Source organism: Protopterus annectens, chromosome 1.part1 (genome assembly GCF_019279795.1).
Source record: "Protopterus annectens isolate FY-2018-M chromosome 1.part1, PAN1.0, whole genome shotgun sequence".
NCBI lineage: Eukaryota > Metazoa > Chordata > Ceratodontiformes > Protopteridae > Protopterus > Protopterus annectens.
Window position 1 is genome coordinate 1132164268 of NC_056726.1, and position 18305 is coordinate 1132182572.

At 34.3% G+C, this 18305-nt stretch overlaps 1 protein-coding gene across 1 annotated transcript in view; it reads right to left on the reverse strand.

Moving 5' to 3' along the window:
* The window catches only part of LOC122815710 (vomeronasal type-2 receptor 26-like), a 104561-nt gene that overhangs the window by 41999 nt on the left and 44257 nt on the right, over positions 1-18305 (reverse strand). Inside the window, exons 3-4 of the mRNA XM_044088447.1 lie at positions 8511-8634; positions 8044-8052 (exon numbers count right to left, since the gene is read on the reverse strand). Coding sequence (XP_043944382.1) covers positions 8044-8052; positions 8511-8634 — 133 coding nt within the window. The remainder of the gene's footprint in view (positions 1-8043; positions 8053-8510; positions 8635-18305) is intronic.

Sequence of the window (18305 nt, forward strand, 5' to 3'; positions counted from 1 at the left end):
CCTCCCCCACAAAATCATGGTCAAATGAAGCCTCCCCCCTGCAGCCATTCCAATGTCCCATTACTTGGCTATTTCGCCCCATTTACCATAAACACTGTAATGTGCATACTGCTTTACTTCTACGATGATTTGGATTTCATTTGAATCTTTTATTTTGCATTTTACAGCACAAAATACTAATAGACATCTGCTAAACAAAGCAATGCAGGTTCACAATGAAAATAGACTCAGCATTAAAACTTCTCTGGCCTTGAAACTCACATTCATTGAAACAGCTTTGAAACCCACATTCAAATAAAATACATTTGTCCGGTGGCAGATAAAGATTAACTTTGTGCTGTTTTCATATCATAGGCCCCTTGCACATGAAACATACATGTGTTCTGTTATACACCTTCCCGATTGTATTAAATTATATTCCCTGTATAATACAGTACAGTTGTTAAAGGGTGTTTTAAATATATTGTTTTATACATTTTTCCAGTAAACAATGAAACAAAATGCATGCACCAATAATGTCAAAACTGCCCAATTCAGAACATTTCCATCATAAAAGTCTACTCAAACTTATGCAATCCACCAGTATCAGTAAATATGCACAACCTCTGCAGAAGTAAAAGTCATCTAAATAATTGCACATTAAAGAGATCTGTAATTAATGAAGAGATTGCTGCTAGCAAACAACTTTATCTTTCATTATTTCATCTACAAATATACTGTCTGTTGCCCTTGAGGAATAAATTGCTCATGTTACATTAAATAAATGATAAGCTAGTAATATTGCAATACAGAATGGATGGCAAACTGATAACAGGTTCATAGTTGCTAGGTATCTTTTCCAAAGAGGACATTCGCAGGACTGCAGCATCCACGCCCTTTACAACACAGTACAGTATCAGCAATGTATCTACATACTGTGGGAGTAGGACCCATAGCCTTCTGCATCAAAAGCAAGTATATTACCTGTTGTGCTATTAACAGTGGAAGCTGACTCAGCATAAGTAGCACTAAACTTCTCTTCCCTGAACGTGTCAGCTCCTTGTAAAATCCACTTGACATTCAACTGTATCTCTCCTCTTTGCAACACAAGAAATCTGGAAAAAGCCAAAATTTATTGGGGGGGGCAAAAGCCCAAAAACTAGGGGCACATTTTAAACATTGCTTGTATAATCTTGGAAAGTTGCTAGAATAAAATGCTGTGTTAGCACCATACATTTCACTGCCACATCTTGAACCCAGGTCCCTGTCGAAAACAGTCAGAGCAACATACCACTATGCCAAATCAGCTGTTTCTTTAAAGAGAGGAAGACTGAAACATAAATGGCTACCATTTAGTGAATTCAGTTCTCATCATAGCTCTCAACCTCTTGGCACAAAACACATGGACAAAGCCAATAATGGAGGAATACAGCCCCCAGGCATATTCAGTGAATTCAGTTCTCACCATAGCTCTCAACCTCTTAGCACAAAAAAACTGGACAAAGCCAATAATGGTGGAATGCAGCCCCCAAAATAGGGACACATTTCAAATATTCATCTTATAAACTTATAAAATTGTTAGAATAAAAAGTTTTGTGTTACCATGCACTTTCTGAAGAATATGAAGTCTGAAATTCAAATGCCTGGCATTTTTATGCATTTAACATTTGTTAACCAGGAAAGTCTGACTTGGAACAAAGCCAATTTTTAGCAGCGGCCCAGAAAGTAACACTCTAGTTACATGTCTTTGTAACACTGGAGAAAACCAGAGCACCTTGAGAAAATCCACACAAACACAGGGAGGACAAGCAGACTCCACACAGAAGGCACCCCAGGCAAGAATCAAACCAGAGAATGTCTAGTTGTGAGGCAGCAATATTACCACTGCACCATCAATTATTTAGTGAATTAAAACTTCAGAAAGCCACAGATTTTATGAGGAACAGAACAGAACAAAACTATGAGGCAAAAATCTGAAAAGTTTTCAGAAATTGTGGTGGGGAGAGAATTCAGGCTCTTGCTACCTGCACCTAAGGAACTGGGTTTGAGCCAACTGTATTTCAGCCTAATACCATTTAGTAAAATCTCAAAATAATTTAAGTATGCATGCGGGTTGAGTTTAGATTATTTCCTGATAAGTTATAAATGCAAACATTCTAAACTCAATTATTTTATTTTTTTTAAAAGACATTATGAGCAGACTTCAGACCTCATGGTGATATATTTCAGTCTTTCTGCAATAAAAAAAAAAAAAACAAATCTAATCCATTTTAGTTCTTGAATAGAGTCACAGAAACTATGAAGTGTGATGGAGTGAAAAAGTTGCAGTTAAAAAAAAGCCATAATAGTTTTTGGCTGAAATGAACCCTTTTTCCAGCAACTGACAACTTGCTTGCGAGTGTTTGTTTTTGAGGTCCTTAGCTTTACAATCACTGCAGGAGGTAGAGGGCCATATTCGACCTGCAAGTTTAGGATGTATTTTTACTACTTTTAGCCACATTATGATTCCTGAGATTTCCACTCTTTCATCATTTGTCAGACTGCTGAAAATATCCTTATACTTTTATAATAGTTAGCATAATGCTGCCAATGGCATACTGTTACACAAATTATGACAGGATATGATTCATTCTAAAGGTATAGGTATACCAATTGAGGACAAAAAAAGAAAAATAGTTAAAATCTGCCATTAAAAGTTCTGAGTTGTGTATTTGCTCAGTGGTTAGGTCATTGCTTTTCATGCTTTGGGTACATTTCTGGCTTATGTCTTTGTGAAATCTGCAAGCTCTCCTTTTGTATGTTTTATCAAAAACTACTCTGCTTTTTCTATCACCTCCCAAAACATACCAGTTAACTGGCTACCCTTCAGTTGTCCATTTACCTTTGTCCTGGCATAATAACCTATATGAGATGTATTCACATAGCTGGTTCACATACTGTTAGGTCACAACCTCTGTAGTTTGTTTTTATAAATGCATATTTGCTTTGACCCCGAAGCAACCATCTGTTTTCATAATGCTTTAGTGTAATTCAGTAAACAAAAAAGGAACTTATCTGAGAAAACTTATAAACTAAGGACAACCATTTCTGAAGAACGTGAAAGTCCTCCATATACAGTTAAGTGGATCAAAACACAAACTTTTTTCCCTTTTGTCTTTATGACATAAAGAATACAGATATGAAATTAAAAAATAAGAGGCATGCAGTCCAATGCAGACCCTTTTGCTTTTGGTCTAATTCCATTTTTTGCAAGAGCCGTACTAAATTCCCAGCTTTTCACAAATGGCAGGGCATTTGGTTTCTATAAATGTATTCCCTTTCAAAGATGATGGATCCTGTTGAGAAACACTGTGTCCATGTATAGCTTTTCAACATGCGCTTATGTAGTCTGAGAAGAAACAATGGGGAACAGTGCCAGGGCAGAGCTCTTAACAACATCATCATCATCATCAACAACCATTTCCCAGTCTGCGCCAAGAAAAACCAGCAAAACCTGCAACCAGATGACCAGACTGTCAAGAGTAGCTTTGGTGAAACTACCAAACATATGAGGCACATAAGCATCTTGTGAATATTCTCACAAAAATGAAAAAATGAGTTTATAGTACAGGACCTGCTTACACACACACACACACACACACACACACACACACACACACACACACACACACACACACACACACACACACACACACACACACACACACACACACACACCATACCTGTGTTGAATTACTCCTGTCCAAGTCTTTGCAGCAGCTTCATCCAAGTCTCCGGTTCTCGTGCTATGATCCAACATCGTCCCCCAAGAGCAGGCAAGCTATCCAGCCTGCAGATGTTGCATCTGATCCCCTTCCAGTCTATGCGGTTGTAACCTCATAGACTTCTGGGGCATCATTGCCTGCAATCCCTTCTTCTGAATCTGGACTGCTGTTTCAGCAGTCCGGATTCCTGCACACATGCATGCACTTCTGTGAATCAATGCCGATCCGAGCATGTATGCATGCTATTCATTCCAGGACTCATTGCTGGTTTTCCAGCTGGGGGGGCTGCAGTCCTACAGTCCATTACCATGAGACACCCCCCCCAATGACCAATCACAATACCAGTAGATTGCCAGGCACTCAGTATTACTGCTGCACAGGTTAAAACAGCACTGTCCAAGGCTAAGAATACAGCTTCTATGGGACCTGACAGTATCCCTGGTTGTGTTCTACATGAAATACAGAGTGAACTAATACCTCACCTGTTTACCCTGCCTCACCTCAGGCTTTGTCCCTACTGAATGGTGCACTGATACAGTTATCCCTCTCCACAAAGGAGGAGTGACTACAGACCTGGGAATTATCACCCCATTAGCCTTATGAGTCTGATATGCAAAGCTGTGGAACACATCATCATGGACCTAATAAACAAGGATATAGGGAATATCCAAACTCTGGATCCCACACAGTTTGGTTTTGTGAAGGGTAGATCATGCCTGCTCAATTTGGTCGACTTCTTTGAGTCAGTCACCGGAGCTGTGGATGAAGGCAAGGTGGTTCATACAGCCTACCGTGATCTGGCCAAGGCCTTTGATACTATTCCCCACTCAGGAATCATAGAAAAACTCACTAAGCTAGGTCTCAACCCCTATATCACAAGTTGGGGTGCAAAATGGCTCACAGATAGAACCCACAGTGTGAAAGTAGCTGACTCCAAGTCAAACTGCTGACCAGTCACGAGTGGAGTGCCACAGTGTTCGGTCCTGGGTCTTCTCCTGTTTGGTATCTACTTCTCTGAAGTCCAGGCCAACACAAAGGGACTCTGGCTGACAAAGTTTGGAGACAATTGCAAGTTGAGAGCTATTATTAACTCCTCAAGTGATGTTGACATCCTACAGAAAGGCCTTACTGGGACCAACAACTGGTGTCAGAACCATGGCCTTAAGGTCAATGCCAAAGAATGTGCTGTCATCCCCTTTGGGAAAAACCCATTTCCCATGAATTATCACATCGATGGAAGTCCACTGAACACAGAAGGTGTTATAAGAGACCTGGGAACACAGGTTGACAGTATCTTCTCTTTTGACCACTACATTGCCACTACGGTCAGAAAGTCCTTTTATGTGGCACATCTCATTACTAAGGGTTTTGCATCCAGGAAGAAAGATGTCATTGTCTCCCTCTACTCTCCCCTCATTAGGCCAGTCATTGAGTACAATGCCCCATTTGGCATGTACGTCACTAAACACCTGCAACAACTGGAGAGGCCACAAAAATACCTCACAAAGAGGATCCTAGGCTTTAAACATTTGTCATATATGGACAGATACAAAAAACTCCAACTATTCTCTGTCTCATATCGCCTACCTACAGGCGATCTCTGCTTGACTTACAAAGCCATGTCTGACCCAGATCTGTTAGAAATGCTGCATATAAAGAACTCTCAATCTATCCCACATGGCAGAGACCTCAACCTCATTACCACAATCAACTAATCATGCTGGAGGGACAGGTTCATAACTCAGAGACTGCCCATGCTATGGAACAGACTTCCCACACATGTCAAGCAGAGCACCTCACTGGCCTTCTTTAAGAGAAATCTTGATGAGGGGATAGGAAATAGAAAATTCACCCCGGGGAGCACTCCAGTGGCTTTACTCGACAGATGCACTGGGAACTAAGGTCAGGTGGCATGATGCCAGGGTAATCCTATGGGCTAGGCTTGTAAAGGCTCCAGGGCCATTAGCCTAGTACACACCTATGAACCTATGAACCTATTAGTCAAGCCTCTACATACGTTGTTTAACCTCAGCCCATCTGCAGGGTTTGTGTTTGATGCCTGGAAAACAGCCACTGTGACTTCTCTACACAAGGTTTCCCCTCTGCAGATCCAGGTAGTAATAATCCCATTGGCCTCATCGGTGTTATGTGCAAAGATGTGGAACATACATAGGCAAAGTTATTTAAGCAGACATAAGCAGCTTAAATGACCCAGCAGGCAAACATATTTATGCAGACATATGCAGTGTAAAGGATGCAGGCACAAATCATTCAGGTTTTCTGAAGGACAGGCCCCGTGTCTTGAGCTTATTAAGCTTCCTTGAAAATGTTGCAGAGGCTGTGAGCAGAGGTCACTCCATGCTCACTGCTTATCCCAACCTGGCAAAGGCTATAGATACTATCACCCATGCTAGTATTATTACAAAATAAGACAAAGTTAAAGTAAACGTCGACATTTTCCACTTCACTGCAAATTTGTAAAGGTTGTTTGCACTCTCTTTGAATGTAAAATTCTAATAAGTGGGGTATCACTGGGATCAATGCTTGGCTCTCTTCAGTTTGACATTTATTTTGCTAACATCCAAGCTAATATCCTAGACGTGTGTTGACCAAATTTACTGATGAGTGCAAACAGGGACTGTTATTTACTCACCTGCTGATATTAACAGCTGCAGCAGAAGTGGAATATGCACATACTTGTGTTTTAAAAATAATCTCAATGTAAGTGAAAAAAATGACTTTCAGCATTAAATAAAAGCTGCTTCCTCATGATATGTTATAAACGGTACTCCATCTCAGCCAGATACAGTCATATGAAACTTAGGTACTTACAACTGACAACTATATTCATTCAACATGTTCTCACCATAGTCATGAAATCTTTCTATCTGCACAGTTAATTTCCTAAGGAATATCTTGAACAGTCGAAGAAGTCATCCTACTACTGTACTGTTCCTTAACTAAACTATTATTGAATACAATGTCCCCTTGGTAAGTACAAATCCAAGCATATTGATCAGACAGAAAGTTCCCAAGTATTTCTATCCAAGAAAATTAAAGGCATTAAATCCTTTACTATCCAGACAGATGAGCATGACCTTATTTATACTCATTAGCCTATTGGCTGCTCTGAGGTGACCCATGTCTCACATTTTGAGCCATGAAAGACCAAGTTCTATCTGATCTCCTGTTTCTTTGTAAAACAAGTTTCTCTATAAACAACTATATTAGGGACCTAAATCAACAAAACAAAAGTAAACAAAATTCATTGGAGAGATAAATTCCTAATTCACTGTGTTCCCAGGGTATGGCACAAGTTTCTACTACAACTCAAACAAAGTACTTCTTTGGTTACCTTTAAGACTAGGGTTGATGTCTTGAGGGTCTATATCATATCATCAAGCCTTAATTTATCAAACACATGATCGTCAAACCTTACTTGCCAAACTACCAATTCACTGAATGACCTATTGATTGAACTGGAATCATCAAAATGTTTTAGTTGGCCAATACTGTGAAAGGTAAACTTTTTTACGTTTTTGCAGGGGGGTTGCGGGATGTATACTGGAAAATTTATTGGAGCAGAGTGACCGCTGAGATCACACTACAGTGAGGTAATGGATAAATCACGGATAGTTGGCCTGTCAATCACACATTTTTTCAGGATGCCCAAGAAAAGTCATTCAATGATTAGATCGTTTGATGAATAGGTAGTTCGATGATTAGGATTTGATGATTAGGTTTTTAATAAAGTAAGCATTCAACCATATGATATGTACCCAATGTCTATATAGGCAAAAACAAATTTATATCAGGGTTATTGTGTATATCTGTGTACAATTTGATTTGTGAGGACGATTAAGTGTTTGAAAAGAATTACCAGATCTAGTAAAGCAACCACGGATGTGTTACTGTCTGTCTCCCACAGATCAGAAAAGGCAATCTTTCCTACCTCTGCTGTTCAGTCTGTTGGTTTCTTACTTAAAAATATTGCTCATCATTACTTCAGACAGTTTGCATATTGTAGAACTTCTCACGTACTTAAATATCTGACCCACTGCCAGTGTCTGAGTGGTACTTTCTGCTCAGCATCCATCCTTGTTTCTGTCACTATTATTTCATTGCTCCAGACATTGTGTACTGGCCACAAATAAAAGTATTCACTGTTCTGCCAATGTAATGGCGTTAGTATTAATCATTAATGAGACAACTGCAGAGACAGTCTCCCTATTAATGAAGAAACTGTCCTTGGAGCTAAAGCATGTTTACTTCATCAGAATAAGAGAGCAGCAATATGTACTAACATCATCTGTATCTAAGCAAAATATACTTGTATCACATGGTAACAAACTGTCCTATTAGTATGCAGCAGGGAAAGGCAGTCAACCCAATACAAATTATCAACAGGCAATCTTACCCAAGTTCTGGGCAGGATTCATTATTTATTTAATTATTTATAATTCTGAGTTTAAATTATTCATTAGGAAATTAAACTTAGAATGAAATATTTAACAATCAATTATTTTGAGAAAAGGAAACTGAAATTTCTCAGCCAGTCATGTAGAGGTACTGTATTGCATTATTGCAGTAATTTACATGGACCTCACCTCAGCCTCACCCCCGGCATCAGTGATGTTGAGAATAATAGTTTTCATACAAACATGAATGGATATATCTGTACGTTCATTGTAACCATTAGAAAAAACTACTATGTCTACTGTATGCATTAAAAATACTAAATGCTTCCTTTAGAAAAAAAGTACATACCGGATGTATTGGAAATCTCACCATCTGAACAAGGGATACAATCAAAGCAACATGCTGGCTGTCCTTGTCTCACAATTTTTCTGTATCCAGGATGGCAGGCTTCATTACACAGAGAGGTTGGTACCTGAATAAGACATTTAAAAATAATGAAATTAGCATTAGCATATTTTAATGCATAACCAGCTTTCTTTCCTAAATATGAATCCATTGTTAATTCTTTGATTAAAAAAAGAAAAAAAAAATACTACACACATGGTAGTGTGTGTGTTAATTGTCAGATACCATTGCAGATATTAATTATCTGTTTCTGTTGACACTACTATTGTGGACATATGCACAGAACCCATTAATAATAGTTCTGCAAGAGCTCTGATACATTAATTTAAACAGTATGTATATCACTGGTAGATGATTATTTTTTTTACCATAGCTAAGATTCAACATTTCTAAGGTAACAAATAGTGAAGCAGTACAAGGATTTCTTTATTGGCTCTAGAATATCATTCATCATTCTTTTTTTTTCTCATCTCTTGATTCACAGGCACTCTGCCTTCTTTGGCACTCATGCCCTTCTGCTGCACATTCTCCCATGCAGTTCATCCATCTCTTGGCTGGATGTCCTGGTGCAGGAAAACAGGGGCAGCTATCCTGGGCACAAGGTGTTAGGTGTCATGATCGGCTCCTTTCCCTGTTACTTACTGTGAAGCAAAACTTTACCTTTAGTTTTAATAAGAAAACCTTGTTTGTCCAAAATTCATGAGGAGGGCTTTTTTGTCTTCCACAACTCTTCAGCAATAGAGTTTTGGGTGCCAGTTTAGGGAACTGTACAAGGTGATAGCAATGGTTCTAGATATCTATATGTATCACAGGATCCTAGGTTCATAGGTTCAGAAATCTATACTAGGGTAACAACCACTGGGGCCTTTATAAGCCTAACTATGCAACCAAAATGTATCCCACACATTATTGTGCCGTAGAGGTTATTTTTAAGGGTTAGCTATAAGCTAGGGCAAGATTTACAGTCTTTCTCTCTCTCTGTCTATTAGAGAGGCAGGTTCTCTTGGATATTTACCTTCACCCTAATGTGTCCTGTTTCTTTCACAAGCAAAGTTTAAAGCCTTAAATCAAGTAATTCTGAAGTTATTTGTTTTATGGCTATTTTATTTTATTTATGTATCCTTTGTTGACTGGATTAGTTCCACTAGGCTCGTTTTATGGGAGTAACTAAGGTGGCATTTATATTTCCAGGTGAAATTTGGTCAGGCATTAGAGAAGTAGGACTAGTAGTCATTTTTCTGCCGAGACCCAAGGTGGCATTTATATTACCAAGTGAAATTTGTTCAAGGCATCAGGGACTTTACCTACTCTGCTACGGCACTTGTAGCACATACAGATAATGACTATGAGTGTCCATTCGGTTCCTATAGTAGAGATGGTTGAAAGAGTGGTGCTAAAACATGGTAACAGAAGGAGGTGGAGCTGAAGTGAATGCCAGCTTTGCAAAGATGTCTTCTATGAGAGAAGAAAATGTTGTTCAAGTTATTGAAAAAAGAGATTGGATGGAAGATTCTGAGGAAATCTTCCGCAAGGAGCTGTTGAAGGGTCAAAGATAGGGTTTCCAACTTCTCATGTCAAAAATTCTGGACATGTACATGAAAGCAAAATGCGTGCGGAATAGAAGTGTGCTTTAACCTCCACTCGAGGGGATTGTCATACAATATTACTATGCTCAATCAAACATATTCTTGTGTTCTTCAATGTCAATGGCAGTGTCCTTTATGTCTGGACTGTCTAGAAATATTCTAGACAGTTGTCATCCCCAGTCAAAGATCAAGGGTGAAATTATAATTACAACCCTCCAGTCAGGAGTGTTGAGGATGTATATGGGAGAATTTATTGGAGCAGAGTGAACCAGAGGCAGAAAAGGAAGCTTTATGGGACAAAATAATGGAGAAGTTGGGCAGCAGAGAAGAAAGGAAGAAAAAATAATTTGCAGAAATAGTAGGGACACAAAAGCAGCAGAAAAGGAAAGTAAAATATGGAAAAAGTGGAAAAGAGTGGAACAGAAGAAGAAGCATGTCCTGAGCATTCAATGTAAAGAAGAAACTGAGTTAGATAGAGACTGCTGAAGTTTTAGAATTTTTTTATAAAAAAAGGATGGAGAGAAAAAAAGACAAAATCAACATACAGTTTCAAACAGAAACTGAAAGAGACTGTTAAAATATTTACTTAAGAACTTGTGTAATGGACATGTATGTGTGGACTGTGAGAAGAAGAGGATGGTAGAATGTAAAACTAAACAAGAAAATAGAAATGAAAATGAAACATTACAATTAGATGAATAACAAATAGAGGAATGAGAAAGTAGTGAGGCACATCAAAAAGAAAGTTTAGATAAATGTGCAAAAAGTGGAAGGTGAAAGGAAATGTGGTACAGAGATCAGTGAGGAAGAAGATATAAACTGGAAAGTGATTACAAAGAAAAATACAATTGGGAAAAGAATTAAACATAGGAAAAAGAAAGTGTATAGAATAATAGCAATATATGCATGTAAAGAAAGGGAGAAATTATATTCTGATACACTAAATTATTTGATAGTAAATATCAATATTATAACAACAGGAAAACATCAAAATAATGAATCTAAATGACATATTACAGTGATTTAGTAAATATTATAAAAATAATAGAATAGAGACAAACTTAGATAATAATGAACTAATTGATAGTTTTCTGAAGGAAAATATACATCATAAATTAACTAATGAACAGAAAACTAAAACTGATAAGTCTCTTTCTTGTAAAGAATTGAAAGACCATATTAAAAGTCTCAAAACCGACAAGGCTCTATGGTTAGATGGTACCATCCCAGAAATGTATAAACTGCTACCTGACAATATTTTAAAAACATTATTGAGCATCTTTGAAGAAGTCAAAAGCTCTGATAATATTCCACCCTCTTAGAGATACTGTATAATTACAACTATTTTAAAATCAGGTAAAGATCTTGTATCATGTATTTCTTATCACCCTATCTCCCTTTGGAATGTAGATTACAAACTTTTAATGTCTATACTAGTAAAACGGCTAAACCATGGAATTAATAAATGAAGGTCAAGCTGCCTTTATAACAGACAGAAGAGTATACAACAATATTATATATGTTTTTTCATTGATTGATATAGCAAATAAAGAAAGAACAATCGATAATAAGTCTAGTTATTAATAAAGCTTTCAATTCAGTGAACTGATCATATTTGTTTAAAATATTAAACGAATTTAACTTTTCCTCTAGTTCTACAATATTAATTAAAACACTTTATAGCAATTCCATATCTTTTGTTAAATATGTTCCTTTCTATGTAGACCCTTTAATATAGAAAAACATACTAAACAAAGATCCCCTTTATGAAGATTTTTCATCAAAAATCCAACTTTTTCCTGACAACATACTGTTGACATGTAGTGACATAGCTTATAAACAAAAAATAACCAATTTTTAAAATTAGATAAAAAAAGTAACTGGGAAAATTCTCAAATTAAATATTTAAGTATTACTATTGAATCTAAGAACAAAGATTCCATATTTATAAACTATAAAACTTAATGGGTGAACTCATAAAGTGAACAGGCAATTGGAATAAGCTACTCTTTACAATGGAAGATAAATTCACCACGATTAAAATGATAATTTTACCAAAAATCTTATACTATATTCAATCATTAATTCTCCCCCCACTAAAAATTATAAGAAAAATAAATTCTACCTTACTTAAATTCTTATAGTACCTTAACGGAAAAAAAAAAAAAAAAAACAAGGACATCTTTAGAATGGCATCTCAAAAGCTGGGAGGTAGGTGGTACTGGGTAGCCAAACAATGAGCTATATACTAACACTGTAAATATTAAAATAATATTATTGTGGTTAGATACTTCATACAGCTCTTGTTGGAAATCTTTACATAGGAAAATTGTAATGGACAGCAACAACATTATCATAGATTCTTATATGAAACTGATTATCAATATATTCTACTGGGCTCTAAAAGATTTTATTCTGACTGAAAGTCACATGTTTACTTTTATGCCTTTTATTAACCAAATCATTTCAATCTTTAAAAGGTTTATGCATTCAAATTACTTAGTCAATGAATTACTAACCCTATTATTCCCCATTGTAGTCATTAATGGATGCTTAGTATCTTGTAATGCAAACACAATGACAGCTATCAAGAATACTAACCTAATATTTTGGCATCAATTTCCTTAATGGAAACAAAATACATCCTGTCCAATGTTTAATAGCAAGATATAGCATAGAGCAAGTATGCCGGTTAGATATACATACCTGTAAATAATATATTCAGGATAAAAATCAAAATATCACTAGATCTTCAAATTAAACCTGTTCCAAAAATCTTGGATCTATTCTCTAATGTTAATAGTGGGCCACCCAAGGGGAAGTCAAATTTATCAATTATATATAAGATAATTAGAACTGAATTTTTACCCCAGATATGACAATTTAGAAAGTCTCAACAAAAATTAGCAATGAACCATTTTCAGAACTAAATAAAGTGCTATTCTTAAAATCTGCAAGAAAGTCAACATCCTCACTTTACTGGAAAATCTATACATGGAAATATCTCCATAGAATCTTTCTTACACCTCATAAAATTGCAGAAATATATAAAACAGGAAACATTAAATGTCAGACATGTGATGAAGCTATAAATGCTGATTGGCTACACATGATAATGGATTATAAGTTGGTGACTTCCTTTTGGAGTGATTTTAAAAACTTTTCTAAGGCTTTGCAGTTACACAATTACATTATTACTGACTCCTTGATCATTTTTAATTCTATAATTCTAGCAGCTATACCTACTTCTCAAATACATCTTCTTCAGGCAATACTTGCCATTGAAAGAAAAGTTATAACAAAAAAGTGGAAATGTAAAAATGAATTAACATTTGGTGAAATTGTGTGCCTAGCTAAGGCTGTCTGTAAAAATGAGTTTCAACTATAAGAATAAGAACTTTAAACATAACTCATCAGTACATATCTTAGCAAAACCTCACTGATTTACTGGAAAAGTACTAATTGTTAAGAATTATAAATATTATTGTCAAGGACTTTGGCACATAGTTACCATTTATGTTGTTATACACTGTTTTAAATATTGAAGGACTTGTTAAGACAAAATAAAGAGTTCAAAAAATGAGACACATTAAAATGAATCAGAAGTATGAGCTAAGCTTTGTTAGTCTAAAGGAAAGTTTGAGAAGTAGTTTGTTCATTTTCTTCAACATACTAGGAATATGTTATTCCATGGTAGAATGTTTTAGGGTTATATCATTAGGTGTTTTGTTAATTGCTTCAAAAGTTTTGTCCATAGTTGATGATTCCATATTGTTATATATAAAGTATATAATAAGTTCTGAACATAAATGCATTTTCATCATACCTGGGTTCTTTCTTTCTCATATAAATGTCTGATTTTAAATGTGCATCTGCTAATATTAATGTATTGAATAATATAGTAAAAAGAGGGAATCTGTTCAAACAATTGCAATTGCATAAAGTTCAAGTATTATTTCTAGAGGAAACACATTTAGTTAATAAAGATGTAAATAAACTTTCATTAAAGAATTATTTGGATTTAGCAGGCTCTGGCATTTAAGCTGAACGAAGAGACACCCTCATTTTATGGAAGAACTTACCAGTGATCCCTAAAGTAAAATATACTTATACTGATAAAAATGGTATGTTAAGCATTGTTATGACTAAATGGAACAGAAAACTATATACATTGGTGAACTCTTATTGGATTCCAGTGGTTGCAGCTAAACATACAAAAAATTACTTAGGTACTATAGCCTATTACATGAAAGTTGAAGCCATACTGGCTGGTGACATTAATTGTATTTTATCAAACAAATATCCCACTGCAAACAGAAATCTGAGAGTCACAGCTTCAGCCAAACACTTAACATTTTTAAATCTAATATATTTAAGGAATATATGAGTTAAGGAAACAAACTCATTTCAATTTATCCATTATTTATATAGATATGGAGCACAAACAATTATTGATACATTTTTTTCTCAAACAATCTGTTATCACATAGAGAAATTTCACTAGTTTCATGTCTGTTCTTGGAGCATAATGCTATAATCTTTAATATTATTTAAAATAAACTGACAATCTAATGCATCACAGGAGATTACCAGTGTACATTATTAAAAAAAATGATTCAATGATTGGTATGTTAAAGAGAGCAAAAATTTCCTAGAAATAAATATGAATGGTGAAGTAACTGACATTGTCCTATGGGATTCACTAAAGGCTTTCTTAAATGGAAGAGTTACAAATGGGTATATTAGTAAAACAAGAGAATGGGACAAATAATTGAGTACACTACAGGTTAAAATAAACACACTAAAGATAAATCTAAAACCAAATGACATTAATCAGCCTGAACTTAAAAACTTAAATACAAAATATGTCGAAATTCTAAATCATAAAGTTTCAATGAACCTGGAGAAACTTAAACTTCAAGTGTAGTCAGTAAACCCTTTAAGCTTGCATAAACTTGCTGTTAGATCAAAGAAAATGAATAAACTAAATTATATCAAAGTAATTATAACACACAAAACAATACGAAAGAAAGTAGAACAGGTATTAAAGAAATTCTTGAAGGCTTTAAAATATTTTATGAAAAGTTAAATAATAATACAAATAACCTAGATAATGATGATAAACTTTTCTAAGAGAAAATATAAATACAGTAACCAGTGAACAAATAAAAATTATAGACCATTCACTTTAACAGAAATAAAGGATCAAATGAAAAAAGTTAAAAAATAATAAGGCACCAGCCTTAGATGGTTTCATACCAGAACTATATAAATTACTCCAGATGATGCAGGTAAAATATTACATAAGGTCTATGGAGAAAGAAAAACAACTGCTGAAGTCCCCGTCATAGAAATATTCCAGTTTAACACCTATTTTAAAACAAGATAAGGATACTACAAAGTGTTCATCATGCAGACCCATTTCACTTTTAAATGTGGAGTATAAGATGTTCATGTACATTTTAGCTAACATAATTGATCTAAAGTAATTAAGAATGGTCAAAGTGGGTTTAATTTAAATAGATAAGAACAGTACAGCATAATAAGAATACAAGCATTAATAGACTATGCAAATAAAAATTAGAAAAAAACTTTCTATCATTAGACTCTATTTAGATAAGGCTTTTGACTCAGTTAATGGGTTGCACCTCTTTAAAACACTTAAAATGTATAATTTCTCACCTGAGCTAATTGCATTAATCTCTAATTTATAAAATAACTCTTGTGCTAATGTTAAAATAGATTATTTTCTTTCTAATTCCTTTACATTACAAAAAGGCAGAAAACAAGTCTGTCCATTATCACCTTTACTTTTTACATTAGCTATGGAACTCTTTGCTAATAATGTTAGATCCAATAAGAGCAATAACTGTATCAAACTAAAAGATTTTGAACTAAAGATTCAACTCTTTGTTGATGATGATTTACTAACAATAGGAAATATAGAACATTCATTAAAAAATATAATTAGTTCTGAGTCAGTTTGAAGAAATACCAAACTTAGAATTTAATAATAATACAAAGTGCATCACTAATTAATAAAACAATTTAAAAATCATATGAATAAATCTAATTTTAATTGCAATAGCAATCAAATGAAATGCCTTGGTATAGCCATTATATCCAATAGTAAATAAATGATGTAAACAAACTTTCAACAGGTTGTTGATAAAATTTTAAGTATAGTCTCAAATTGGAACAAATTATTCCTCATCATGAAAGAAAAAGTAATGCTTATTAAGATGGTAATTATTTGTAAAATATTGTTTGTCTTACAGTCTTTAGTACTATCTCCACAAAAATTGATGAAGAAGATAAATACTACTCTACTTAAAATTTTTTGGCATCCTACAAAACCAAGACTTTCCTTTGATTGGCACAGAAAAGGCTGGGATAATGGTGGAGTAGGATGCCTTGATATTTAATTGTATGCAACTTTAGCAATTGTAAAACTTATACTGTTATGGATAAATTCATAACCTTCAAAATTTTTATTTATTTTTATTTTACATTTGTTAACTGGGCTAGTCTAACTGAATATATTTCCATTTTTTTCAGGGAAACAAATACACCGATAAATATTACTAGTAAATAAAAATATATCACAACCAGTCATAAACAAATGGTTCCTAATAGTTGTATCTGATTATTAAAATATTTTTGTGTAAATGGAATTACACCCACTTCTCAAATTCCCTATTTAAATAACATCATTTCCATTTTCAAAATGTTCACATATTCTAACCATTATATTAAAGACTTAAATTTTTCTATGTTTTTATTTGCATATACAAATGACTGCTTAGAAATGTATAACTTCAATAAAATGCTAGTATTGAAACAACAAAGTAATTTAATTTATTGGCATCAGTTCTTAAATTGTACTGATATATATACTGTTGAAAATGTAAGGGATAAATACAATCAAGATTCTGAAAATTGGTTAATTTTACAAATATTTAGTGACTTAGTGAACACATAAATAAGATATTTAACCTAGAAAAGAAATTGTTCCTAAAATAAATTTCAATAATAATGCAATGAAAAATAAATAATATTTGGTCACAAATTTATAAAATGTTTAAGATAGATTTCACATAATTAGACCGTTCCTACTGGAACTACTCCTCAAAATTTAACAATGAAGACTTCTCTGAAGAATACAATAAATTCATCTTAAAATCTACAGATAAAACTACATCTTTATATAATTGAATTTTTCACTTGGACATTTTTACACAGAGCTTTTGTCACTCCTACCAAAGTTACAATTATGTATAAATCAAATAGAAATAAATGCTGGAGATATGATTCTGAAATAATAGCTGATTGGAGGCAGATGGTATATGAATGTGAAGTCATCTCCCTTTTTTAAAGAAATTAATAACATTATTCAAGATCAATGGTCAGATAGTTGTAATATTCCTAAATCTTTAGTTTTATTTAATGCTCTAATTCCTCAGATAATTCAAAAAAACTCAAATGCCTCTTCATTGGTATATTCTAGCTGTAGCCAGAAAAGTAATTACTAAAATTGGAAAAGTAAAGTTACCCCTTCAAGTGTTGAATTTGTTAGCATGGAAAAATTTTGCAGTAGTGAATTGCATACTGTAAAGATAAGAACTTCTAATATTACACATTCATATAAATCCTGGCTTACACTTAAATACTTGCTTGAAAAATATTAATTGTTGCTGATGATTTACATTCATTTAATCATATTTCACTCAATCAGATCCACTTTCTGGGAGGTCGGAAATGCAAAAATTGAAAATGCTGACTACTAATATGTCTGACTGACAAAATCTTGCCCCCTTCTTGACCCATGTTAATGCTTGCACTTAAGTCCAGAGTAGTAGGGAGTTTTAAATTTGGGATTTGTTTCAGGCATACCAGAATTCAGCATTTTTAATTTTTTGTTGAAGCACTGTGATTATGAGATAACTCGACAGAGTGCAGAAAGGGCAAATGAAGGTAATCCATTGTTGATGTATGACTTTGATGTATTGATCAGATTTGGACCTATGCAAATAGTTGTTTATTTTATAATTGATTTGTTTATTTATTGTTTTAAAACCAAATATTTTTTTTATTTTAAATGAATAAAAGAGAAAAGGAATGGAAAATAAAGAAATAAGACTGTGCCAGGATA